The sequence below is a fragment of the Sus scrofa genome, chromosome 6 (assembly GCF_000003025.6).
Source record: "Sus scrofa isolate TJ Tabasco breed Duroc chromosome 6, Sscrofa11.1, whole genome shotgun sequence".
Taxonomy (NCBI): Eukaryota; Metazoa; Chordata; class Mammalia; order Artiodactyla; family Suidae; genus Sus; species Sus scrofa.
This window is the reverse complement of record NC_010448.4, coordinates 101,464,405-101,490,761: the sequence shown is the minus strand read 5'-3', so window position 1 is coordinate 101,490,761 and position 26,357 is coordinate 101,464,405. Positions and strand designations below refer to the sequence as shown.

The 26,357-nt window shown below is 42.6% G+C and overlaps 1 protein-coding gene across 6 annotated transcripts in view; it reads right to left on the bottom strand.

The window, feature by feature from the left end:
• The window catches only part of EPB41L3 (erythrocyte membrane protein band 4.1 like 3), a 250,802-nt gene that overhangs the window by 180,416 nt on the left and 44,029 nt on the right, over nt 1–26,357 (bottom strand). Inside the window, exon 1 of one of the 6 annotated variants that reach the window (XM_021096094.1) lies at nt 10,320–11,383. The exons of the other annotated variants lie outside the window; for them this stretch is intronic. Within the exon in view, the coding sequence (XP_020951753.1) occupies nt 10,320–10,374 (55 nt within the window). The 5' untranslated portion in view covers nt 10,375–11,383. Of the gene's footprint in view, nt 1–10,319; nt 11,384–26,357 lie in introns of those variants that run through there. 6 annotated transcript variants of the gene reach the window in all.

The window sequence follows — 26,357 nt, the reverse complement described above, 5'->3', positions numbered from 1 at the left end:
ATGGCTCAACCATTAAAGAAACCAACTAGGATCCATGAGGATGCAGGTTAGATTCCTGGCCTTGCTTAGTGAGTTAAGGATCCAGCATCGGTGTGAGCTGTGGTGTAGGTGGCAGACACGACTCAGATGTGAGGTGGCTGTGGCTGTGGCCAGCAGATACAGCTCTGATTCAACTCCTAGCTTGGGAACTTCCATGTGCCGTGTGATCGACCCTAAAAAGCAAAACAAACAAACAAACTATGATCGATTTTTGGATAATTCACTCTTTCACTGAAGTATATTCATTTACAATGTTGAGTCAGTTTCAAGTGCATAACAACATAATTCAGCTATATCTACATTTCAGATTTGTTTCCATTATAGATTATTACAAGGTATTGAGTATAGTTCCTTGTTGTTTATCTATTTTATATACCGTAGTGTGTATACCTCAGTCCCTTCCTGTCCTTTCCACTTTGGTAACCATAAGTTTGTTTTCTACGAAGGTTAGTCTTTTTCTCTTTCGTAAAGAAGTTCATTTGTATCATTGTTTTGGATTCCACACATCATCATATGTGATGTCATATGATATTTATCTTTCTCTGACTTACTAATGAGTCTCTAAAAAGAGTATTATTGTTGGTTATGGGACAGCTCCTCCATCCTTATGAGGAGGATGTCCAGAGGTTGGGGGCCTACATCACAGCCACAGCAACACTGGCTCCGAGCCGCATCTGTGGCCTATACCAGGGCTCAGGGTAACACCGGAGCCTTAACCCACTGAGCAAGGGCAGGGATCGAACCCGCATCCTCATGGATCCTAGTCAGATTTGTTACCGCTGAGCCACAACAGCAACTCCCTGAAAGGTACCGCTTTTCAATCCTTCAAGAGCATTAGGAGTTAAACAGGCCTATGGGCAGCTGGTTTGCATACATGACCACCACTGGTCATATTTTGAACATAAAAAAAAATGTATTTAAAATTCTAAATACGTGGTTCCCCAGCTTCAAGAATACAACGCATTCTTATGTGGGGAAATTTCCTTACTCACACAGGTTTTATTTCTCAGCTGTTGCCTGGCAACAGAGATGCCAAGAGAGGTCAAGAGGTGAGAGAGCAGACTGAAGTCATTATGGAAAGCAAGCTTATCAGCATTTTCCATCTAACTTGGTAATCCTTGAAATAAAATAGGTTTCATTGTATTGAGTGGTCTGTGTTTTTTTCTTATCAAATGCCAAGTTCTTAGAGGCTTTCCTCTCATCCTGAATCTAAGTCCAGTACGCATGGAGAATGTAAATTACGTGCATTGCTTTGACACGGACGTCTCTGTTACACTTTGAAGGGGAAAGTGGAAACCTTCCGCCTTCTGCAGTCATGTACTATGAGAAAAGTGAACACTTTTGAAAGCATTCCAAGAGGTACCAGAGGAAAAAAGTATTCTTTAGAGAAAGGCATGCACATGTTCTGTAGGTTGGCTTGCCGCTATTTTGAAATGAGCAGCAATGTGATCAAAATTTAAGCATCATCTCTTGGAGTTGTTCCCCCTAACCTCTCAGCAGCCCATTCTGTACCAAACTAGGTAGGTCCCTGAGGATCCGTGGCTCATGGATAGTCAGTTGCACTTCAGCATGATGCATTTTAAGACTTCTTTTCCAGTGGGCATAATATAATGTGGCTTTAATGACATTTCATGCCTGGGCAATGTGATTGTTCCAGGATTTCTCGGCCAAATTTTTAACTTTTCCACAGGACTGCTCTAAAGGTAAGGCAATTCAAGTTAGAATAACATCCCACGTTGGTCTGACGTGGATCCAGAACTATTTCTGGAAGAGGATTTTTATCTCATGTGGTCGTCTCTTGTGTCATTCCCAAGGGAAGCCACAGTGACCATCCCTTCAAGGATGTGTCCTTAAACTTCACTACAGAAAGTTAACTCTGCCCTTCAGTAACTGAGCAGGACCTTCAGGGCCTTCCTTGGAACAGCCCCCCTACCGCTACCACCCCACCCCATCCCCCATGGCTCCATGTCTTGCACCTGCCTCTGGTCTGTAGAAAAACTTCAGCCTCGTAGGTCTTCCCCAAGTTCCAGAGAGTGAATTTAACCAGAGAAGTGAGAAAATGCAGAAAGAAAGGGAAACAGTCAAGCAAGACAAAATAAAATAGTTTAGCCATTCAACAAAGTCAAGGACCTTCGGTTCTTCCTCAAGAAGATACTATAGATAATATTCTGAGCCACGTCTTTGGAGCTGTGTTGCAGATACAGAAACTCCCACCAAGTAGAAGAAGTTAACTGTAGGCTGCCCACCAGCACATAAACACCAGGCCAGGTGGAACGAAGGTTGATGACGCTGACTTCCAATTATATCACCACCAACCAATCAGAAGAATGTCCCTGAGCTAATCACACACCCCACAACCTCCGTCCCTCGCCCTGTCCTTAAATTGCCCTGAAAGCCTTTGGGAAGTTCAGGTCTTTTGAGCACCAGCTGCCTGGACACCTTGCTTGGCATCTATAACAAACACCGCGATTTCCTTCCCTACAACCCAGTAAACTGGCTTTCTGCTCAGGCGAGCGGACCCAAGTCTGGTTCCGTGGCACTTCCTCCATCGACTCCCAAATACTTTGGTAACACTGCACTCCCAGTTTTAGTCAGAGATTACAAACCAAGATTCCATGTGGAATAATTATTACCAAAAGCCCTGTAGGGAGAAATTCACCCATGAATATAATCGCCTGAAAGATGTGGGGCTGCCAATTCCTCTCCATTTCCCAGATTTTGCTTTAGGACAGAACTGTATACTTGGAATCAGAGGTCCCTTTAGAACTGCTTCTGCTCAAGCAGGTGCATGCAGCATATAAATAAGCAGCTACAGATGAGATCCTACCAACAGCCATATGACCGTCATTTTCTCTGTTACAGGGTGCTGGTGATTCATTGTCTTTCCGCTACCCTTAAAGAGCACCTATGGACTCTCCTCGTAGGTTTTAGGGTTAGAAAAACATGGATTTTTATCTCACAGATATTTCTAATCTTTCATTGATCATGTTTTCCTCTTCACTTTCACTGCTAGGAACCTCAGACCCAATTCTACAACCTACCTCTCTCTACTGCACGGGGTGTGAAGGTCTATACCTCCCAGATTCACCTGGTCCTGGCTGTGTTTTTTCCTTCCAGTATCTTATTTTAACCCTGACTTTCCCAACCAATTATCCCGTCTGAATAATTGGGTACCTGACTCAAGTGCTTTAGAGCAACATGGGATATGAGTTTTAAAAATTAACAATAGGGAGTTCCCATTGCGGTGCAGTGGAAGCAAATCCAACTAGCATCCATAAGAATGCAGGTTCAATCCCCAGCCTCCCTGGCCTCGCTCAATGGTCAGCGATCTGGTGTTGCCATGAGCTGCAGTGTAGGTTGCAGAAGTGGCTGGGATCCTGTGTTGCGGGGGCTGAGGTATAGGCTGGCAGCTGCAGCTCTGATTCAACCCCTAGCCTGGGAACTTTCATATGCCGCTAGTGTGGCCCAAAAAAGAAAAAAAAAAAATTAACAAACAAAGGAGACAGGTCAGGGGAGGGATGGACTGGGGGTTTGGATTTAACATATGCACACTGTAGTATATGGAATGATTGGAACTGCTGTATAGCACAGGGAACGCTCCCCAATATTCTGTGAAAATCTATTTAGGAAAAAAATGCATGTGTGTACATGTAGAACTGAATTGCTTTGTTATACAGAAAAAATTATTACAACATTGTTAATCAACAATTCTTCAATAAAAATTTTAAAAAATTAACCACAAACAAGAGTCACATGGGAGATAAAGAAGAAAGTCCTCTTCTTCCTGTTCTTAGACCCCCACTTTGGAATCCAAGGAGGATGAAGGATACCCCACCCATCCTCCCACTTACTGCTGCCCAGAGTCCTAACATCTGAAGTAGAAGGTGCCAAGAGAGTTCTGAGTAGCTGGGGTAGGCGGGCCTTGGGAGGGCTCCCAAGAAGCCAAGAGAGAAATCTCACTCTTAAGCAGCAAGGAATTGAAAGATGAGCCACAGTGGGAACTCCTAACATGAGATATGATTACTGTCATTAAAAAGTTAGTAGGTATTAGGCAACTTTTTCCCACAGCAAGTCTCTGGCTACAGGGTCACTTTGAAAGAACGTCAAGAAAATGCCAGTCAGGAATTTCTTACATTCAATCCAAAGCTGACATTTAAAATCCTGACACATCCAATTTGTATAACATAAGAATGTCAACTCCGCAATACATATTTATGAAGGAGTTCTGCCCACCTCCTGTATTCCCAGGTGTTCCCTACACATGCAATTCTAATAATTATCCCAAACCTGTTACTATATTTTCTGCTTCCACAAGTGAGAGAGAAACTGCATTTAAAGGAAACAAAACAACCCCCCCCACAAACCACACACTAAAACCCCACAGGGAAGGTAGAAATGTTGCTTTGGCTAAGTAGAATGGTTATTTTTCCAATCAAAAGTGGTTATATGATCTCCAGTAAATAGGGGTGGATATTTAATGTAGTGACTATGGGGAGGTAATATAACTGAATTCTCAAAAGCCACTGGGGCTGTAAATACAGCACAAATATGCCCAGGCAGATGGAATCTGCCCATATTGTGTATATATTCAGTGGGGGAAAAGAATTTTTGTCAGAATGGTTAGAAGCCTGTACCCATACATTGTTTGATCAATTTGTTTCAATGACTAGCAGAACCTCAATATTTCACATTCCCCTAGCAGACGTTTCCCACGTTGCTTTTCTAAATCGACGCCAGTCAGAAATCTACACTTATGAACACTGTAAACCAACTATAATGGAAAAAATAAAAATCATCAAAATTAAAAAAAAAAAATCACACAAAAAGAAAATAAGGCACAGAGTTGATTAACTTGCCCACAACACACAATTAGTAAATGGCAAAACCAGGACTTGAATGAAGGTAGCCTTGGTCCAGTGCCCGGCTCGGAACCACCACTCTGCGACCTCTAAGGCCAAGGAATGAACTTGAGTTCTCCCAAACCTGGCACTGCATCAGTCTATTTCTGCAGGTGTTAAGGAGGCACTTAAAATAACAAAGAAGGAGAAGCAATAACCATCACCAACAAAATAGCTCATATTTCTTGAGCATTTCCTCAATGCCAAGTGCTGGGTTAAGCAATAATAATAACAACAACCTTCAGAGCAATGCTAGGAGGTAGTACCATTTCATCACCCGTTTATAGATAAGGAGCGTGTGTGTGAAGCCATTCATCTCAAAAGTGGGAGAGCCACATCTGCTTGCCCCTTCCTAAATGGTACCGCTACCTTTAAGATCAGGGGTCCCTGCAGAGAGTAAGGCGGCTTTGAGTTTAGAGGAGGGGGTCCACGCAATTTCATCGACCATGGCTCCCTGGTAATGATCAGACAAAGGGTAAAGTATAAAGAGGAGCAGGTCCAGGGGATGGTACAAATACTGGGCTGAAGAGTGGGGAGACGGGTGCTGATAAAAATCCCCAGGAACTGCCTGAGACCCAGACTTCAGGAAGGCCAGGAAGGCAGATGTTTCATGTAGGACAAAGCATGGAGGGAAGGAGATTGGTGCCCTGCTGAGGACTAGGACATGTGGCTGGGAGTTCCTGTTGTGGCTCAGTGGAAATAAATGAATCAGGTTAGTATCCATGAAGATGCCGGTTCAATCCCTGGCCTTGCTCAGTGGGTCGGGGATCTGGCATTGCCATGAGCTCTGGTGTCAGTCACAGATGTGGCTTGGATCCCATGTAGCTCCCATTCAACCTCTAGCCTGGGAACTTCCATATGCTCTGCGTGTGGCCCTAAAAAGCAAAAACAAACAAACAAACCAAAAACAATGTGGCTGAAGCTTTGTTTTGAGAGTGTGTTTATCTCCTCTCTACTGGAACACCTGAGGCTTTGGGTGGGTATTTCACTCTATCAAAACAAAAACATTAAAGAAACAGAAGGGAAAAAAAAAAAAGAAATCTACACTTATGTAGAAAGCAACCCTTTAGAACATTGTTCGCATAACACTTCTTTGTTACTTAAAAACAAATAATAAAACATTAAATATTTCTGTTTTTAAAAAAAATCAAGACTAGATTTGACAACTCAGGTAAAAATTTCCAGCTGTCAATGAGCGGGAAGTAGAATAAAAAGTGGGGAAAAGTTGCCTCATACCTACGACTTTTTAATGACATTAACAGTATCTCATGTTAGGAGTTCCTGCTGTGGCTCAGCGGGTTAAGAACCTGGCTAGTTTGATCAAACCTGCAGGTTTGATCCCTGGCCTCGTCAGTGGGTTAAGGATCTGGCGTTGCCATGAGCTGTGGTATAGGTCACAGATGCAGCTCTGATTCGACCCCTAGTCTGGGAACTTCCATATGCTGGGGGTGTGGCCCCCCAAAAGCCCCCCCCGCCCCAAAATCTCATGTTAAAATGTTAAAATTACGTCAGTTAAGAGTGTGTCCTTCACAGCTAATACAGATATCCCTTTCAACACTAATTATTTTATTATGTGATTTACTCTGATTGTCTAATCATGACCCAAGAATGTACCATGGCTATGAACTTCTTGTTATTTTTTTTTAATGTAATTTACCAATTTTTCTTTTTCCTTTCTTTCTTCTTTTTTTTTTTTTTTTTGTCTTTCGTCCTTTTTTTAGGGCCGCACCCACGGCATCTGGAGGTTCCCAGGCTAGGGGTCGAAACGGAGCTGTAGCCACCGGCCTATGCCAGGGCCCCTGCAATGCCAGATCCGAGCCGCATCTGTGACCTACACCACAGCTCACGGCAACACCGGATCCTTCACCCACTGAGCGAGGCCAGCGATCGAACCCGCAACCTCATGGTTCCTAGTTGGATTCGTTTCCACTGCGCCACCACAGGAACTCCTAATTTACCAATATCTTAAGTGTATTTCATTGGTGGTAAGATACCCATATTTTGTAACATATATACTATATATATTTATTTATATAAAATTTGACTCTTCATGTCCTCTCAGAGTCTCTATATCCAGAATTTAGGATGTTTTCCGTGACATCCAGCCACTCTGCCTAAGTAATCCTCTTCAGCCCGAAAAAAAAAGCCTACCATGTATTTCATCGCCCCAGACTTGAAACCACCTTCCATTCCATCAATCCTCACCTCCAACCCATTTATTCCTCCTGACAACTACTTCTTGTATCTATCACTGCTCTTTTTATTCTCACACTGATTACTGAGATTTCAGCTGGATTATTTCCAATCTCTTGGCCCAGTCCCTAATCAACTACTCCACTCTGTTCCCCACTCTATTCTGATGAAATCTTTTCTACCATGGTTTTCAAGGTCACTGTAGCTGTTCAATAACCTCCCACAGCTCCTGTGCAGAAAAGAGCACAGCAGGCCTGAGATGCCAGGCTTAGAAAGGCCTGCTTGCAAGGCTGGCCCTTGGCTGGCATCTGGAAACTTGGCTTGGGGGAGAGTTCCTTTTGCTCACAGCTGAGAAGGGGGCTCACTGTGCTCAAACTGTTGGTACAAATGATATGGCTTGTGCCCAACACCTGCTTTCCTTCTGGGAGCCTGGAATTTTGACGGGTACTAACGAGGCGAAGGATGTCTATGGGACCAGCCCCCAGCAAAACTCCTGGGCACGGAGTCCCTAGCAAGCTCCCAGGCAGGCAGCATTTCCCACGTGCTTTCCGTGTGTGGCTGGAGGGATTAGACACATCTTGCCTGAATACATGGGCAGGGACCCTTGCAAGCTCGTGGCTGGTTCCCCAGACATCACCCATCCCGTTTGCCCTGTGCTGCTTCTGCTCTGTATCATTTTGCTGTAATTAATCTTACCTGTAAGCGCAGCTATGCTGACACTTGTGGGTCCCGCTAGCAAGTCACTGAATGGAGCTCTGGACATAACTTTGATCATTTCTAGCCTCTCCTGTCCAACTTGGAAAGCCTTTCCTAACCTGCCCTCATCATTACTTCTCTAAGCATGCCCACCAGATTCCCAAGCATGCCCACTACTTCAGTTAGACCACCACTAGTGCCACAGGGATGGCAACCGGCAGAGAGAAAGTTCTCATCCTGGAAGGAAGAGCCTGGTTTTGTAACCGAGCAGGGCCCTGTGGGGCTCCTGGGCACAAAAGCTCTTCTGTGACCCCCATTTCTCGTTTTGAGGAAATGAGCCTCCTTCAGCCTCCACGGCCAGCCCTGAGTTCCAAGGGGCAGGTTCAGACAGCTGCTGATCAGGCAAGGGAGGGGATGCAGAGACCAGGGAGGAACAGTCAAGCAACAACAGTACAGACTTGGGGGCAGGATCCTGGTTCCCTCTCAAGGAATAGACATAGGAATAGAGGCATCTCCTACACCTAAGAGAAAAGTTTTATTCCTTATGTTTCTTTTAGAAAAGAAACGAATACTTTAAAACTTCCTTGTCCTTCTCCCTGGCTTAATTGCACCCTAAACATAATCACCCGTAAACTAAAGATTAGGCACCCTGAACATAATTGCCTGTGGGTTAAAGATGATTAAAACCATGATGTTTTTTAGGAACTTTCCTAGTTTGTTCTAATCTCTGATCAATATGCCCTTTTCTCAAGTCCTGTTATTCTCCACAATAACCCAGAAGGCCACCATCGTGATCAGGCTGAGATCTCCTGACTCCAGCTTTGATGTCTAACATTCACCCAAAGAAAAAAGAATGCATGTTTGTCCCAATCCTGATTCCTATCTGAAAACCCGTTTTTCTCCTTTTTACTATAAAACTCCTTGAAATTCTTGGGGGGGGGGGCACAGTCTTTAGGGCATTAGCCTGCCGTAACCTCCTTTGCCTGGTAAAGCAATAAAATCTATATTTTTCTCCTTCACCCAAAACTCTGTCTCTGCATTTCTATTCAGCACCTGTGGGCAGAGGCTGAGTTTTATCAACAGTTTCTGTTCCTAGGTCCTTCTCTTTCTTCTGCTATTTCCTGTTTCCTTCTAATTCAAACCTCTCTGGGTCTTATTATCCTTATATAAAACATGAATAAAACTACAGGTACCAGTAATATTCAGGTGCAAGATGTGCATTTTCTGTACAAGTAATTTCTTACCAATTTGCAAGTAAATACATTCTATCAAAGTTCATTGTAAAGCACAAGAGCTCTGTTAAGGGAGGCCTGTTTCCCCTGAAACTTCCATGAGAGGAAGTTAATTTTTGTATGGTTCTGCAATAGTTTCTGGGTTCACTGAAAAAAACAAAAAAGTGGGAGGATGATTTCAGAAGCAGGCATTCAAAGGAAAATATGCTACAAAATAGGGATACTTCTCAAAATATCACACCAAAATCTCCCAGGTAATAACATTGTTTTTGAAAGTTACTATCAGCAAAGAATTAAGAGAAATTAGCAACCCAGATGATGTCAGGAAAGAGGTTGGGGTTCCCGTTCCGCCAGAGCCTGTGTCACTCAGGATGAGGGGGTGACACAGACTGGAAACAGCCCTTAGGAACCATTAAGAATCCCCTTGATTAAACACACAGATATTAAGATCAAAGGTTTCAACAAGAGAAGAGCCCACTAAGAAACCCCTCTGAGTTTATTACTGCTTCTGGATACTTACCTGGCTAATTAGTCACTTCTTAAACCAATTATTGTGGAAATTTATTTTTCCAAAGATTGACAAAAGACCAACAAAAACCACCTAGGGAGCTAGAAACAGGCTCCTGACTTGACTGATGGGCAACTCCGCCCCTTGGAGGTGGAGGCATCAGCCCCATTTTAAGCAAGTTGTTTTGACAATTCCTTAGGAAGTAAATTTCAGTTACATATCACTACTCATCTGTGCAATTCTTGGCATAAAGGACAGGGAATTACAACTTGTGAATTGCAAAGCCTGAGCATAAGCACACTGCATTTTTGTCTTTGGAAGGCATTCGAAGTTTTCTCTTAACCATTTCCTCAGTTGGAGTTGCCATCACACCAGAAAGCTGTTTCCAGACTCTTTTAAGCGTGTGTCCTTAGAGCAAGGAATTTCTGACAAGTCGGGCTGGTGGTTACCAAGAAGGACAAAGGGAAAGGTGAGATGACATTGTAGCTAAAGCCCATCTGTTCTCATTTTCCTGCTAGAAGCTGAAAAGCAAAGCTTTCAAACCAGAGAAAAACTAGAGAACAATCAACACAGCAAGGTCATGAATGAACCAACATCTAAAAAGGCTTCACGCCCTAAAGAAGAATTTTCGCATTTGTCAGGTTGAATTTACATGCAGACTTGCTTGAATATTTATCCAAGTCGGAGTTACAATCCCTAAAAACAGCTATTTCTCACAAGCAGACATTCCTGTTAGGAAAACAAAAACGTTACCTCCGAGTCCTAAGAGGGACTTTGAACACAGATAGAGGCAGATGAGAGAAGGCATGCTGCAGTGCCGCGCTCTCACAGCGATAGGCGCACTGCCATCCCGGCTTCTCTTCCTCTGGGAATAGTCTCAACAAAGCGCAAACAGATCCGGGGAGGTAAAAGCAGTTGTTTTACTATCACAGCCAGCTACCCTCCTTGAATTCACCGCTCCAGAAACCAGCCAGGAGCAGGAAGCAGTCACCGCACTGCACTGCATTTTACAGCATCCTTCAGACCTGCCTTCCTGGTTCGCACTGGAGCCTCTCCGCGTGACTATGCAACGCTCTGGAAAGTGCTGTGGAAGGAGCTTCCAGAAGCAGCGAACATCAAGTCACACAGGGCTTCCTACAACCACCAGATCCTAAGCATCATCACAGACCCTTTTGCTTGGTATCACATTGTCGGTTTAATTATGTAGATGAGCATTTTAAAAATCCTCAGGTTCCCCCACTGCCATAACAATACACATGTCAAACATCTACAGACGGGACTACTGAGATCGAAATGGGATAATTATCCTGATTTTTTTTCCCCTTCATTTTGCCAAGGACCCCCCTGGTGCTCTTCCCTTCCACTTTCCCCATATTTCTTCCAAGGGCGTCTGAGTTCATTTAATTGCTTTACACCCTAAAGCAAAAAAGTATTAATAGGGCTTACTGGCTATAAGCAGAGATTTTCCACTAAGTCAATGGGGAAAATTCCAAAAGGAGGCCCCGGGGCTGGGGGAGCAGGGAGGGAGAGGACCAAGTAGGGAGCAAAAATGAACACATTTTTGGATTGTCTCTTGTGCTTTAGGATGATCACCACATGTAAACATGATCCTAAAGTCAACACTGTGAGCACTGTATGATCATCCGCATTTTTACGAATACAGAAATGACCTCAAAATGATCGAGTCACTTGCCCAATATCCCTATAAACTGATAAGAAAATCACAACCCAAGAGAAAAGCAATCAAAAGATATGAAGAAACATTTCTGTAGATGCAAACTACCATATGTAGAATGAATAAGCAATGAGGTCCTACTGTACAGCACAGGGATCTATATCCTATCTCTTGGGCTAGACTATGATGGAAGATAATATAAGAAAGGGAATGTATATGTATGTACACATATGTTTGTGTGTGTGTGTGTGTGTGTGTGTGTGTGACTGTGTCACTTGGCTGTACATCAGAAACTGGCACAACATTGTAGATCAACTATACTTTAATAAAAAATAAATTAAAAAGAGATATTTCATGGCAGAACAAACACCTAATGCCAATAAGCATAAGGAGTACGCAGCATCATTAACAGAGAAAGTAAATTAAAACCCAAATGAGAAAACTAATTTTATATCCATTCAATTAGCAAAAATGAAAAAGGCTAACAATTCCAAGTGTTGAAGCACTGTCATTCCAATGAGAGTGAAAATCGGGCAGCCAGCTTTGAAAAACATTTTGGTCCCAACTCCCAAAGTTCAACATTCATACACCCCATGGTCCAGCAATTCCACTGCTGCCCAAGAGAAATTCTTGAACATGTGCATGAAGCGTCCCGTTCAACAACGTCAGAACAGCTCTCTCTACAACAGTAAAATCCTGAAAACACACAAGAGCCCCATCAACGAGTAAACGACGGAGTCTTTTACACATTCAAACACTAAACAATAGAATAAAACCAGTTTAGCACAGCAAATCACCAGGTAGAGGGATCTCTCCAGCAAAAAGATCATCTCAAAGGATTATGTGCACCATGATGTCCTTTTGAAAAAGTGAAAAACAATTACAATGAAAATTTCCTTTTCCAAATACTTATAACTACAGTAAGATCATCTGTAAAGGAAAGTAAAGGAGGAAAAAACACAAGACTCAGGATGAGGTCAACGCAGGCAGAGCTGGGATGAAATGGGGGAACAGCCCAATGGTTAGATGAAGGTTACTGTCAGATGCTGGCTTCGGCTTAGGGAGGTGGTCTCATTGGTCTTACTGCATTCCAAATAAAGGAGAAACACTGAGGAAAGTATATGGTTAACCAAGGATTACTAGCAGTCTAGTTTGTATATCTGAGTTCCTTAAAATACCCAAAGAAGCAAGAAAAAAACCCAACAAACAAAAATCAGACCCGGGTCATTCGGTGCTGCATTAAGGACTCAAATTCAGGTCCGGGGAACTGCAAAGGCCATATTGCCACTGGGGCAGGGGCCACGGCTCTGTTCTCAGCTAGAGACTCCCATTCACCCATGATGATGGAGTGACCTTCTCTCAGAACCAATCAACCTAATTTTTCAAGACAGTGTAAAAGGCAGGAAAGCTATCACCAGTCTAACAGATACTTCTGGGCAATAAATACACAGGCCACCCTAGGCTCCTGGACCTACTACACACTGTACTACCTACGTCACTGGCATGCGGGTGGAGGGGGACATCTCACTTCTGCAGCCTCAGCTTCGTCAGGATGCAAGGACAGGAGGTGATGATGAAGGTGATAATAACGGTGGCTAAAGCTTTTCCTTGCTTATAAGTCAGAGCATGACCAACATTTAAAAAAAAATTATTATAGTTGACTTACAATGTTGGGTCAATTTCTATACAGCAAAGTGACCTAGTCGTACATGTACCAACATTTTTTGCTAGGCTCCTTACTACAATTTATGAGGCATGACTTATTCTTTCCAATTTAAAGAAGAAGGGATTGAAAGAGGTCAGGAAATATCCCCAAGGCTGTACAGTTATGATGGAGGAGTCCTGAACCCAATTCTGTCCTATTCCATTGCCCAAGCTCTTCACAGCGAAGATATACACACGTCCACGTATGGACAGGTATATACCTGGCACAGATACAAACATCCATACATAAATAGATACATATGCATAGATGCACACACACATTTATACTCATGTATAGTTACACACTAGATATAGAGATACACGCTTATACATGTGTATTCACACATTCACATACACATATGCATAAATACACACCCACGCACAATCTGTCTTCAGACATACATATTCATACACACTTGTATACACACTCATAACAGCAGGTGCATGCTCGTAAACACATATGTATAGACGCACACACGGATACACACTCATGCACTCATATGTACAGACACAAACACACAAAATGTTGCCTTGCTTTCCCAGCATTGCTAGAGACTGATGAACTATTACCAAAAACTCCCTGGAGTTTCCGTCGTGGCTCAGTGGTTAACAAACCCAACTAGCATCCATGAGGATGCAGGTTCGATCCCTGGCCTCGTTCAGTGGGTTAAGGAACCAGCGTTGCTGTGAGCTGTGGTCTTGGTTGCAGACATGGCTCAGATCCTGTGTTGCTGTGGCTGTGGTGTAGACTGGTGCCTACAGCTCTGATTGGACCCCCAGCCTGGGAACCTCCATATGCCGTGAGTGTGGCCCTAGAAAGACAAAAGGACAAGAAACAAACAAACCAAAAAACTTGCCTGCTCTTTCCCTTCCCGTGCATGTCGCATGGGGTTGTCCTTATGAGAAGCAACTTGACCTAATGTCAATGTGGTTTACCTGGAGTGCCCACACCACGCCCTCCCTGGAGTCGGGGTCAGAATCCTCTTTTGTGTTTCACGTCTGCTCCCTGGCGTGGCTGTCCCTTCACACCAGCAGGCCCGGAGCCTCCGGTTGTATCTCACTTTCCGCTCCTTTGCAGGGTCAGGACCATCTCTGCTGGTGGCCTCACAGAGCAGAAGTGACTCAGTCCATATTTATAATCAGATCGCTTTATACCAGGGACAATCCACCAAGTGTTTTTGGTGTGACACAAGCTAACCAAAATTTCGTTTTATTGTTATTGATAGATAGGACTTGGAGTCTGAAAGGGAACCAGTGCTTAATGAATGGTAGCGATTATTATTATGAAAAACGAGACTCACTATCATCATCACTTAGAAAGAATCTAATCTTCCTAAATTTGGCTTTTGAGATCTTATTCTTGGAGGTTTTGCTTGGGGGTGTTTACCCTTACGGTGTCTAAATATGAAGTTCTCCAGTGAACTTCAGTTCAATTGCAAGAACATTATCTCAAATTGGATGATAAGAGCCAGGGGCTCCAGAGAATAATAAAAGAGTAAATAGGTTTACCCTTTCCAGTAAATTTCCAGTACCTTCCATTGATGTAAATAAGCAAGATGCATAGGAGAGTTGAAAGTAGGAAACAAAAAAACAAAAAACAAAAACTCGACAAACTCCGAATATCTGAGATATGTGAGCACCAGATATATTTACCCATGGGGGAAAGTGCACCCTTCCGCCCCACTTACGCCCACACACATTCCAGGATCTAGCTCTGGGACATCCCATCAAATGTCACTCAGACCTTCCAAACACAAACATTTAAGCCTTTACACAAAGGAACCTATCTATAAAACAGAAACAGACTCACAGATATAGAGAACAGACTTGTGGTTGCCAAGGCGGAGGAGGGAGAGGGTAGGAAGGACTGGGAGTTTGGGGTTAGTAGATGCAAACCATTACATTTAGAACGGATAAGCAATGACGTCCTACTGGGACAGACCATGATGGAAGATATGAGAAAAATAAAAAAATATATATATAGTATAAGGCGGTCACGCTGCTGTGCAGCAGAAATCAACATAACACTAAACCTACTATACTCTAATAAAAAATCAATTTTTTACTTTTTAAAAATATTTTTTGCTTTTTTTAGTGCCACACCCACAGCATATGGAGGTTCCTGGGCTAGGGGTCTAATCGGAGCTGTAGCCACTGGCCTACGCCACAGCCACAGCCACAGCCACACCAGATCTGAGCCACATCTGCGACCTACACCACAGCTCACGGCAACGCCAGATCCTTAACCCACTGAGCAAGGCCAGGGATTGAACCGGCAACCTCATGGTTCGTAGTCAGATTCATTAACCATCGAGCCACGATGGGAACTTCAAGATCAACTTTTTAAAAAGACTCAGATATTGTAGTTTTACCTTGCTAAAAAAAAAAAAAAAAAAAAAAAAAAAAAGACAGACCTCATGTGCTAAGCCTCACTGCAGCAAACCAGGACTTAATTCCCAGCCTCACTACAGTTTTAGCTTCTCCCAGGAGTATAATCTTAAACCAGTCTGGGATTTCCTGCTTGGCAGTAGCAGGTACTGCAACCTGTCCCACCTTCCATCCCCAAAGGAAGGGAAGGAACCAGCTCTTTCCTTGTTCCTGCCCCTTTCTGCTTAGAAAATTCTCCCATTTTGTTCAGCTCCTCAGAGCTTTTTTCTGTTTGTCAGACAGGATGCCTCCAGATTCATGAATCATTGAATAAAGCCAATTAGATCTTCAAAATGCCTCTGCTGAATTTTTTTTTAAACAACCTATGCTTTTCACATAAAAAGCAGAAAAGGAAAAGCAGAAGAGAATAAAGATCTGGAAGCCTGGCTTTTATATCCGCCTAGAGAATGTTGCTTTACGGTGTCTCAGTGGAAAGTCCCCCATCGGATTCAAATCCAAAGACCATCAGGGTTTGCTCTCAAATTGAATTCCGGAGGCCCTGGGGCTCCGCAGTCACTACCACATCAGAGAGGAAGCACGTGAGAGGTGTAATGTCATCCCAGGCTAGAAAAAGTACTAAACCCAGAAGAAAAGAAGCCAACAGACTGGGGGTCTGGGATTCGCATCTGCACCCTGAGGTATATGGAATGATGGGCTGATGGGGACCTGCCATACAGCTCAGGGAACGCTACCTGGTGTTCTATGATCATCTAAGTGGGAAAAGAATCTCAAAGAGAATGGATGTGGGCACATGTCTGACTGAATCACCATTGGATAGCAGAAATGACACAGCCTTGTAAATCAACTATATGTCAACAAAGCTCAAAAGAAAGGAGTTCCCATGATGGCGCAGCGGAAACGAATCCGACCAGGAACCATGAGGTTGTGAGTTCGATCCCTGGCCTCACTCAGTAGGTTAAGGATCCGGCGTTGCCGTGAGCTGTGGTGTGGGTTGCAGACGTGGCTCAGATCTGGCATTGCTGTGGTTGTGGTGTAGGCTGGCAGCAACAGCTCTGATTAGACCCCTAGCCTGGGAATCTCCATATATCATGGGTGTGGCCCTAAAAAAAAAAAAAAAAAAAGGACAAAAAAAAAAAAAACAAAACCACAAACAAACACAAAAACTTCAAAGAAGCCAATGAAGCTGCAACAACTTCACAAAAAGCGCCACCCCACAAAGACTAGAAAACAGAGGAACATGGGATCAGGGGAGCAGAGATCTTGGCCACTGCCTCTGGGCTGGTTAGAGATCAAGGCTTTCAGGAGATGTTTCCACAGAGAACAGGATCACATCTGGAGCCTACGATTTAATTTTTCCCAACATCAAACAGATGCTTACTTTCAAAATGCTAAACAGTATATGTTTAAGGAGATGCTAAAACTAATGTTTTCTAAATAACGACAAATGGGACTTCGTTGTTTTGTCTGTTTGCTTGTTTTAATGACAGCCAAAATGGTTTGACTGCGCGAATATTGTGCTGGAAAGGCACGAAGAAAGAAACTTTTCCAGCCCACATCTTAGGAAGAACTGAGACCCAGAGTGTTAGGTGACTGGCTTGTTGATTCTACACAAATAGTTTGGGACTGAGCTGGAAGGTGGACCTAAGTGACTTTCACTCTGAGTGTTTTAACCTCTCATAGAAACATAAATGTCCCTTGAAATGACAGGAGCTGTCCTGAAAAAGTGCAAACTAAAAGCAGTCCCCAGGATCCCTGAGGGATGTGAAATTTGGCAGCACTGATGCTGGAGTTTCCGAAGGGCTGGCAAAGGGTCTCCAGAGAGGTTGCCAGCCTCTCCCAGGAATTGGGAGCCACTACTGACGTCACAGCAGGGACCCAGAGCAGCAGAGAGGCTGGTGACAGATGCCACAGGGCAACTAAGAACACCATGCCGAGGACAGGCACCTGATACACTCCAGAAAAAAAAATGGTGAATAGAAAAGGAGAATCTGGGGAGTTCCCGTGGTGGCTCAGAGGGTTAAGGACCCAATGTTGTCTCCATGCTGAAGAGGCAGGTTTGACCCCTGGCCCCATTCAGTGCAATAAGGATCTGGTGGTGCCTCAAACTGTGGCATAGGTCCCAGATGTGTCTTGGATCTGGTGTTGCTGTTGCTGTTGCTGCTGCTGTGGCTGTGGCATAGCCCTGCAACTGCAGCTCCAATTCAACCCCCAGCCTGGGAACTTCCATAGGCTGCAAATGCAGCCTTAAAAAAAGTATATTTAAAAAAAAAAAAAAAAAAAAACCAGAAAAGGAAGATCTAGAAAGGTTAATTCCTGGGATTCAGGCAAAGAGATGAATCAGAGAATATTTTTTGACTCTTGAATCACTGTTGGACTGTGGGGCAGGGTGGCTAAGACCAACAAATCCTAAAACCATCATAGAAAACATACAGCAAGTTTCTGGACCACACGCCAGACCCTGGGTGAGGTACCCCTCACCCCCTCAAGGGTGGGCACTTCTAAACATCCACCAACCTTGCAATATAGGCCTGCATCTGCCTCCTGTATTAGTGAAGCCTGGGGACGATCAGAGACATTGTGGCTGAGTCTTGATTTCAGTCCTGGTCTACCGACTCAGGGGCCCAGCCCAGGGCCAGCTCATAAGTTATTAACGCACTAGAATCACGCTCTAAGTGGGTCATCCAGAATAACACAATTCAAAATCAACAGGCCTTATTTTTCTTCCTCTTTGTTTTCAGACTGTCATATGGACACAGCTGACTACAGGAAAAAAAAGCTGACTTCCAGAAAATTATGTCACAAGGAACTCATTTCCTCATTTCTAACATGTGCTTTTCTCTGAACATTTTCAACATCTCTGAAATCAGGATGTGAAAGTGACCCCTGTATGTAATATGATGGTATTTTCTCTGCAACCCCCAGATGTTACTAAAGTTTTTCTTTTTTCTTTTTCTTTTTGCTGTTTAGGGCCTCACTTGTAGCATGTGGAGGTTCCCAGGGTAGGGGTTGAATCGGAGCTACAGCTGCCAGCCTATGCCACAGCCACAGCCACGCCAGATCCAAGCCCCGTCTGCGACCTACACCACAGCTCACGGCAACACCGGATCCTTAACCCACTGAGCGAGGCCAGTGATCGAACCCGCAACCTCGTGGTTCCTAGTCGGATTCGTTTCTGCTTGTTATTAAATTGATGGGGTCATCATCCAGTACCTGAGAATCGAAGAGCTATGGTATTTTTAAAGAGGATAAATGTCTTTGAAAATTTCAGAGTAGGGACTTCCTGCTGTGGCACAGTGGAAGTGAATCCAATTAGGAGCCATGAAGCTGCTGGTTCGATCCCAGGCCTTGCTCAGTGGGTTAAGGATCTGGCCTTGCTGTGAGCTGTGGTGTAGATTGTAGATGCAGCTTGGATCTGATGTTGCTGTGGTGTAGGCTGGAAGCTAGCTGTAGCTCCGGTTTGACCCCTAGCCTGGGAATCTCCACATGCCCCGGGTGTGACCCTAAAAAGCAAAATAAATAAGAAAATGTCAGAGTAACCATTTTAAGTGACATGGTCCTAGAAAATAATTCTGACATGTTTACTCAATGTGCTTCTGACCTGGGCCATGCCTTGTGTGTAGGTTCTTTATCCATAAAACATTGGAAATGAGCATATGGCATAAACTGGTGAAAGCTGGGGCCTTTATTTCCCAGATTCAGTACACAGGACCAGCTAGGGCCTGTCAGCAGCAGATCCAAAATTCCTTGAGTGAATCTGCTTCGGGAGAATGTGAACTAAAGCGGGTGTGATCAGAAAGCCTTCACTTGGTGGTGTGAGGTGTATTTTGTTATTTTCTTGGTACTCGGTTTAACATTAGTAGATCATCTCATTTTTCCTGGGGAGACAGCCAGGTTGACCTTAGGCCTTTGCGGCATTTCATAGTTTTACAAAGTTATTTAAGCTCTCTGGATCATCTTTCCTCAGCTGTAAAATGAAATGAACAGCATCTACAGCATGGAGCTATGGTAAAAATCATGACCTGGCAGCAAAAATTATTCCAAACTTCTTTCTGAAATAAAATGAAGTAAACCGAACCAAGAGAAAGATGAAAAGATTATGGCATGTAATAGGTGTTCAATAAATCTAAGTCCCTGAATAATATTTTATGTTTCTTCCCATCTTACAGGGAGAATTCCACCATTCTAATTGATAAATATGTGAAAATAACTCCCAACCACCAATGGTGAGACATCCCTCAGTATCAAAGTATTTCATCTGCTTCAAAGTGAAGATCTATTGCAAATTAAAACCGAAGGCACACAACTTCAAAGAGAAGTCCGACTTGAATGGAAAAGAGAAAAAAAACCTGAATATAACGCTAAGTCTGGCATGAGATGATGACTCAGAAAATTGGACTTCAGGACTGTCCGTCAATGGCTGCCTTGTGTACAGAAGGAGCTGATTTCCTCCAAATTAATAGAATGATCCTTCTATGCTTTCAGGAATTGCCTGCAACTTGGCAAGAAAGAAGAGGCACACATCAAAATGGAGAAGAAAGAGGAAAATAAGCAAATGTGCTAGTGGCAGTGGTTGCATTTTGGTTTCGCTCTCTTTTGAGTTCCTAGCATTTCTTCTGCTTGGCATCTGCAGTTGGCAGTCACTGAAGTGGTTGCTGCCTGATGGATGTGGTGAGACGATTGCCAATAAATGATCATCTTTATTGGCAATAGTCTTCCCTTCACTTGTTCCTGCTATGCAAATAATATAGAACGAGCTGAAATATGTATCCCTGAAACAAGTAATGCGAGTACAGGTCTTCCTAAAGGATACATGATTCTATTGCCAACTACTCTTTTGAATGTGTTTACCCACGGATTTCCACAAAGGGAACCTCAAAACTCATGCTAATTTTTAAAAATGTGAATGTATTTATTTTTTATTAAAGTATAATTGACTTACAATGTTGTGCAAATTTCTGCTGTAAGCAAAGTGAACCTCTTTATATACATACATTCTTTTTTTTATACAATCTTCCATGATGGTTTGTCCGAAGAGATTGGATATAGTTCTCTGTGCTATTCAGCAGGACCTCATTGCTTATCCGCTCTAAAAGCAATAGTTTACTGCTAACTACCAACCCCGAATTCCTATTCCATCCCACTCCTTTCCCCTCCCACCTTGGCAACCACAAGTCTGTTCTCTGTGTCTTTGAGTTGTCTTCTTTTTTGTGGGTAGGTTCATTTGCGTCATGCTGATTATTCCTTGTTAGGGACCCAGGACCATTTTCCACTTTGCTCTGCTTGGGACTTGGGAGTGGGGGGTGGGGGAAGGGTCTACTCCTTGGACCTCCCTCGCTCAGGGAGCCTGACCCTGACCTCCCACTTGGGTTGGCTTTGACCTTAGGAGGATAAGAGACTGAAGCAGAGGACAGAGAGGCTGGTACTTTCCCAGCTTCCTCTCTGCTGCGGTGCCACATGCCTCCCAGGGGCACTATTCTTTTTATTTTTTATTTTTTTAAGTGGCCACACTTGCAGCATGTGGAAGTTCCTGGGCCAGGGATGTAGCTTCGATGTATGTCACAGCTGTGTCAATGCTGGATCCTTTAATGCCAGATCCTTAGCCAGCTAGGGATCAAACCAGAGCCTCCTGTAGGAAGCACCAGAGCCGCTGCATTCGGATTCTTAACCCACAGCACCCACAGTAGGAACTCCCTCCAAGGACCATTCCTGTTGGATGAGAATTTCTCTCCTCTACTTCAGCTCACTGAGAGCTCTGTTAACAGCTTCCTCCTCTCAGCATTTCAGCCTGAGGGCAGCAAAAGCCCCCCAGTTTACCCATCTGATTCTCAACGCCCTTTGTTGGCTTCTGTAAAATTCCCTGCCTTACACTCTCTGAAATTTGCAGCGGAGTGTATGTCCTGCCTCCCATGACGGTCTTGACTGATACATCCAAAATCACACTAATAGATAACTAAAACGAGTTCCTTATTTCAATAATGCAATTAGAGTAAAATTCTGCACTTTGGCATATGTCATTTAAAAAAAAAAGCCATTTATTTGCCCACCTCACATTAGACAGAGAGGCTGAAAGATTCGAGGGTCATATGGATCAAATATTTAAGAAATATCCATGAGTTGTATTAAGTTGTGTTTCTCTGCATGGCGTTGTATAAGATAAATAGGATTTCCTGTGTGGTCATTTAAGTGATTTCCAAAGATAATGATTTGGCAGTTTGGTCATTCAGGGTGCTCTGTGAAGCCTGATAATGTGACCCATTTACAGGCAGATGCTGGAAAAACAGTTGGTATTTGAACCCTTAGTGTCCCAGGTAATTACAGTCATCATTTTTTAAATCTCTTCAGAACCTTCACCGCCCTTTAGCCCTTCACCTGCTCAAGAAACAGAGCAAGACCTCAATTTGTTCAAATGTCGCGAGCAAATGGGAGTAACTTACAGATATTGGTTTAGGACATTTAAAAAAATTCAATAGGGAGTTCCCATCATGGCTCAGCAGAAATGAATCTGAATAGCATCCATGAGGACACAGGTTCCATCCCTGGCCTCACTCAGTGGGTTAAGGATCTGGCCTTGCTGTGAACTGTGGTATATGTCAGCAGCTGCAGCTCTGATTCAACCCCTCCCCTGGGAATATCTACATGCCTTGGGTGCAGCCTTAAAAAGACAAAAAAAAAAAAAAAAAATTGGATAGGTTTTAATGTACATCATGGAAATGAAATGTAACCCTAATCAGTCACTCTCCCTGTCAAAAATCAATTAGTAAGGAGAATAATTTTGTGCAACTTTGAGAAATAGTAATAGGAAGAAGCAGGAAGGGTAGAAATTAATCAAATGACAGTGGGCCTTATAGCTAGAAAAAGGCCATCCCAGGATAAGTGCCCAGAGCCGGGGGCCATGGACCACACACCACACACAGGCTTAACAGCCCTTCCGCCCTTTCCATTCTGTTTCCTCACACAACATCCACAGAAATGTTCACAGGACGGAAGAGCAACCAATGGGAGCTTAAAAGGTTGAGAGAGAGGGAAAGGGGGAGAGAATGAGAAGGAAAGCAGCTAGCGTTTATTTGACTCTCATAATTTATTAATGGCTTTAATGAAATGCAATAACTTTGGATGACATGAAAACAAGAAGATGAGAATAAAAACAGCTGCAATGATCACAATAAATGTCCCCATATTACGAAGGTAAGCCTCTTAGAAATACCTGCTTAAATTCCTTAAGATAATACCGAACCTCAACTTGAAAACAGGAAAATGCAGCTCACGCCAAGAAGCACTAAAATAACACACTTTGAACTGATACTCAGCTTTGCAGACAAGGAAGGCAAAAGGCATTTAAATAAAGTACCATCTGACGCTTACTGAGGTAGGAGATACAAATTAAAATAATAAATCTAATGTTGGCAGGAGTTGCTAGGAGTCCTATGAATCGCTGTAAATGAGTGCAATGAACTTGGAAAACAACCACGCAATCTTCAATCAGAGTCAGACTGGTGATCACAGCCTGGGACCCCCTAATTCCAACTTCAGAATTAGCATCCTCACGATGTAATCGAAAGGAAAAAAAAGTTGTATGTGCAAAGATGTCTTTAGTGTGTCTTCAGTAATGGGCAAGTCGTCTTTTTCCAACTATAAATAAGCTAAGAACGATCTGTTATTATGATAAAATAATTTAAACATTGAAATACATGAGCCAGACCCATCCTGGAAAAGTATCTATGAAGCAATCTTGAGTGAAAAAGTAAAATGAAAATGGGAGATCCGTTCATTTATTCAACAGATATTTGTTAAATGCCTACTACTTTCTCACACTCCTGACAGTTAAGCCTTCATCCCGCGCTCATTTGTCAAGAACGAACATTTCCATGCAAGTACATCAGCCAAGGTCACAACAAGGTCATAAAGGTTTTTGTGGTAAGCAAATACCAGGAGTCTGTTCCTCAAGGCAAGCCTCTGAGAGCTCAACATCGTGTTCACTAGAATTCAAGCAATAGAGTCCTATGCCTATAGGTGCTGGGAAGTTGAAAAGAAACAAAGTATCTAAATAAAATCTTGACACTTGCAAAGTGGAACTCAGTAGTAAATATGGAGACTAATTTTTGGATAAAATTTAATTTTTTTTGGCCGTGCTCACCACGTGTAGAAGTTCCTGGACCAGGGATCGAACCCTCACCAGAGCAGTGACAGAAGCTGTTGCAGTAACAATGCCAGATCCTTAACCCACTGTGTCACAGGGAAACTCTGGCAACTTTAATTTTTGAAGTAAAAAAAGGCTAGGGCCAATTATCAAAAGACGGATTTCTAGCCACTTCTTCATTCAAAAAAAAAAAAATGTATTACTCTGTAGATGAGAAAGTATATTTAGTTTGAGATAATGGGATATGTGAATAATTGTGTACTTATAAGGATGCAAGCATATTATGTTACTCTAAATAATTAAATGAGTAGAGAGATGATACTAGAGATTTATTATAGCTAAAGACATAAAAAGAGTTGATAATAAATTCTTCTTTCCATTGAGGAGAATTCAGAGCTGATATGATGGTGTCAGCTTATTACACGGTGTACTCTTATAAATGCAATTTATAAGAAACCGTTATAGGAAACCATTAAAACATTCAGCAATCCACAATCAGACTTCATTCCCTGTCAAACCTTCCAGCATCCTGGCAAAAAATTACTATAAACTTACTTGAGTCTCTTGTAAGGGATTAATAATGGTGTTTCATTGATAATAATACATATTGTTATTTATCTCCTAGTCAAGGTGATCATGACTTGATAACATAAAAATATAGCTATAAAGCAAGTCATATATATGTACTTGTAAAACATACAAGTATATGGAGCTCCATCAGGCACATTTAATTATGTTTAGACGATTTTTTTTTAACTCCGTGTAGTTTCACCCAAGCTTGTTATAAAAGGAAAATATGTGAAAAAAAACCCAATATAAACCATTCTATAGTTTGTATTCTCCCCAGTTTTCTCATATCTGTGTTTTAATTATCAATTTCCCAACTCAAGTTTTGCCAATATTTTCTTCCAACATTTTAGAAGAAAAGGGTATATCCCTCTGCATAATTTCACACACACTTTTTTGGACTTGCAGGGAGCTTTTTGGCTGCTACTGTTTTAAATGGGGACTCCTGCCAGAAGAGTGAGACTCTGACACTTTGAGAACATGAATCAGATTCACAGCTGGTAGTACAGGGATCCGGATAAAAACATAGAGGCCGTTTGAATATTTCAACTTCTTTTTTTGCTAGAATTTTTTTCACTGTAAAGTGAAGCAAAATGTGTTTGTCTTCCTCAGGGTGATTTTTGCTGTTTTTTTTTTTTTTTTTTTTTCCGTACATTTTCCTTTTATAACAAGTTTGATCTGGATTAAAAGAAGCAACTTGCAAACTATTATACATAGAAGAGATAAACAACAAGGTCTTACTGTACAGCACAAGGAACTCTATTCAATATCCTGTGATAAACCATGATGGAAAAGAATATAAAAAAGATTATGTGTGTATCTGAATCACTTTGTTGTACAGCAGAAATAACACAACACTGTAAATCCACAATACTTCAATTAAAAAAAAAGAAGAGGAGTTCCCATTGTGGCTCAGTGGTTAATGGATCTGACTAGGAGCCATGAGGTTGTGGGTTTGAGCCCTGGCCTTGCTCAGTGGGTGGAGGATCTGGCGTTGCCTTGAGCTGTGGTGTAGGTCACAGACATGGCTCAGATTCCACATTGCTGTGGCTGTGGCATGGGCTGGCGGCTGAAGCTCTGATTGGACCCCTAGCCTGGTTACCTCTATATGCCACAGGTGTGGCCCTAGAAAAGACAAAAAAAAAAAAAAGAAGAAGAAGAAGTGACTTGCAGTATCTATTATTTCCCACTGAGGGGAAAGGAGGGAGGGAGAACGGGGAGAAAGAAGGCCAGAGAGGTCAAGACAGAAGAGGAATGATGCAAAATGCTCTGTGGCTTTGGAGCTGCCTCTCCTCTGTTCCTTCCTATTTTTCTTGGGTTTACACAGCTTGCCCAGGAGGAGACCAAGATCTGCACTCCTGGTGGAGTGACAGGGGAGAGCAGTTCCCAAAGACATTGTTTGAGATGCCAGCACACCTTTGATTCTGAGAGTAATCAAAGAGTCCTCTCCTTCCCTCTGTTACCTGGGCCACTATACACCCATTAGGATGGCTAAATAAAAAGTACTGACAATACCAAGTGTGGACAAGGATGCAGAGCAACTGAAGATCTCATACACTGCTTGTAGGAATGCAAAATGGTGGAGACACTCTTCAGCAGTTTCCTACCAAGTTCTTACCATATGACCCAGCAATCCTATATTCCTGGGCATGTATCCTAGACAAGTGAAAACTTATGTACACACACACATACACACACACACACAAACAGATTATACACAAATGCTTTTTGCAGCTCTATTCATGGTCACCAAAAGCTGGAAATGATCTAAATACCCTTTGTGGGAGAATAGATAAACACACTGTGGCATATCCATACAATGATGTAATACACAGCAATAAAAAAGGAAACAACAATTGATGCATGCAACAAATTGGATGAACTGCAAAGGCATTACGCTAAGTGAAAGCAATCTTGTAAGTTACATAGAATGACAGATGACATTCTAGAAAACATAAAACGGATGTTAAAGAGATCAGTGGTCACCAGGGGTTAGGGGTTGGGGGAGGCTGTGACCAAACAGGGACGAACAAGAGTTTTTTATGGTGATAGAACTGTTCTGTATCCTGATTGTGGTGGTGGTTACATGAATGAAAAAAGTACACACAAAGAGGTAAACTTTATCATATAATAATTTAAAAAATAAAATAAAATTTAAATGGGTTTTAAAGAGAGAGAGAAAAGAGCCAAGTTTGGAATCAATAAAAAAAAATAAAAATAAAAACACCCTCTACCCATCTTTCTCTCTCCTTCCAATTTCATTTATGGACTGTAAACTCTCTCCAATGCCTCACTTTTCATGCTTAGGAGGAATGATGTC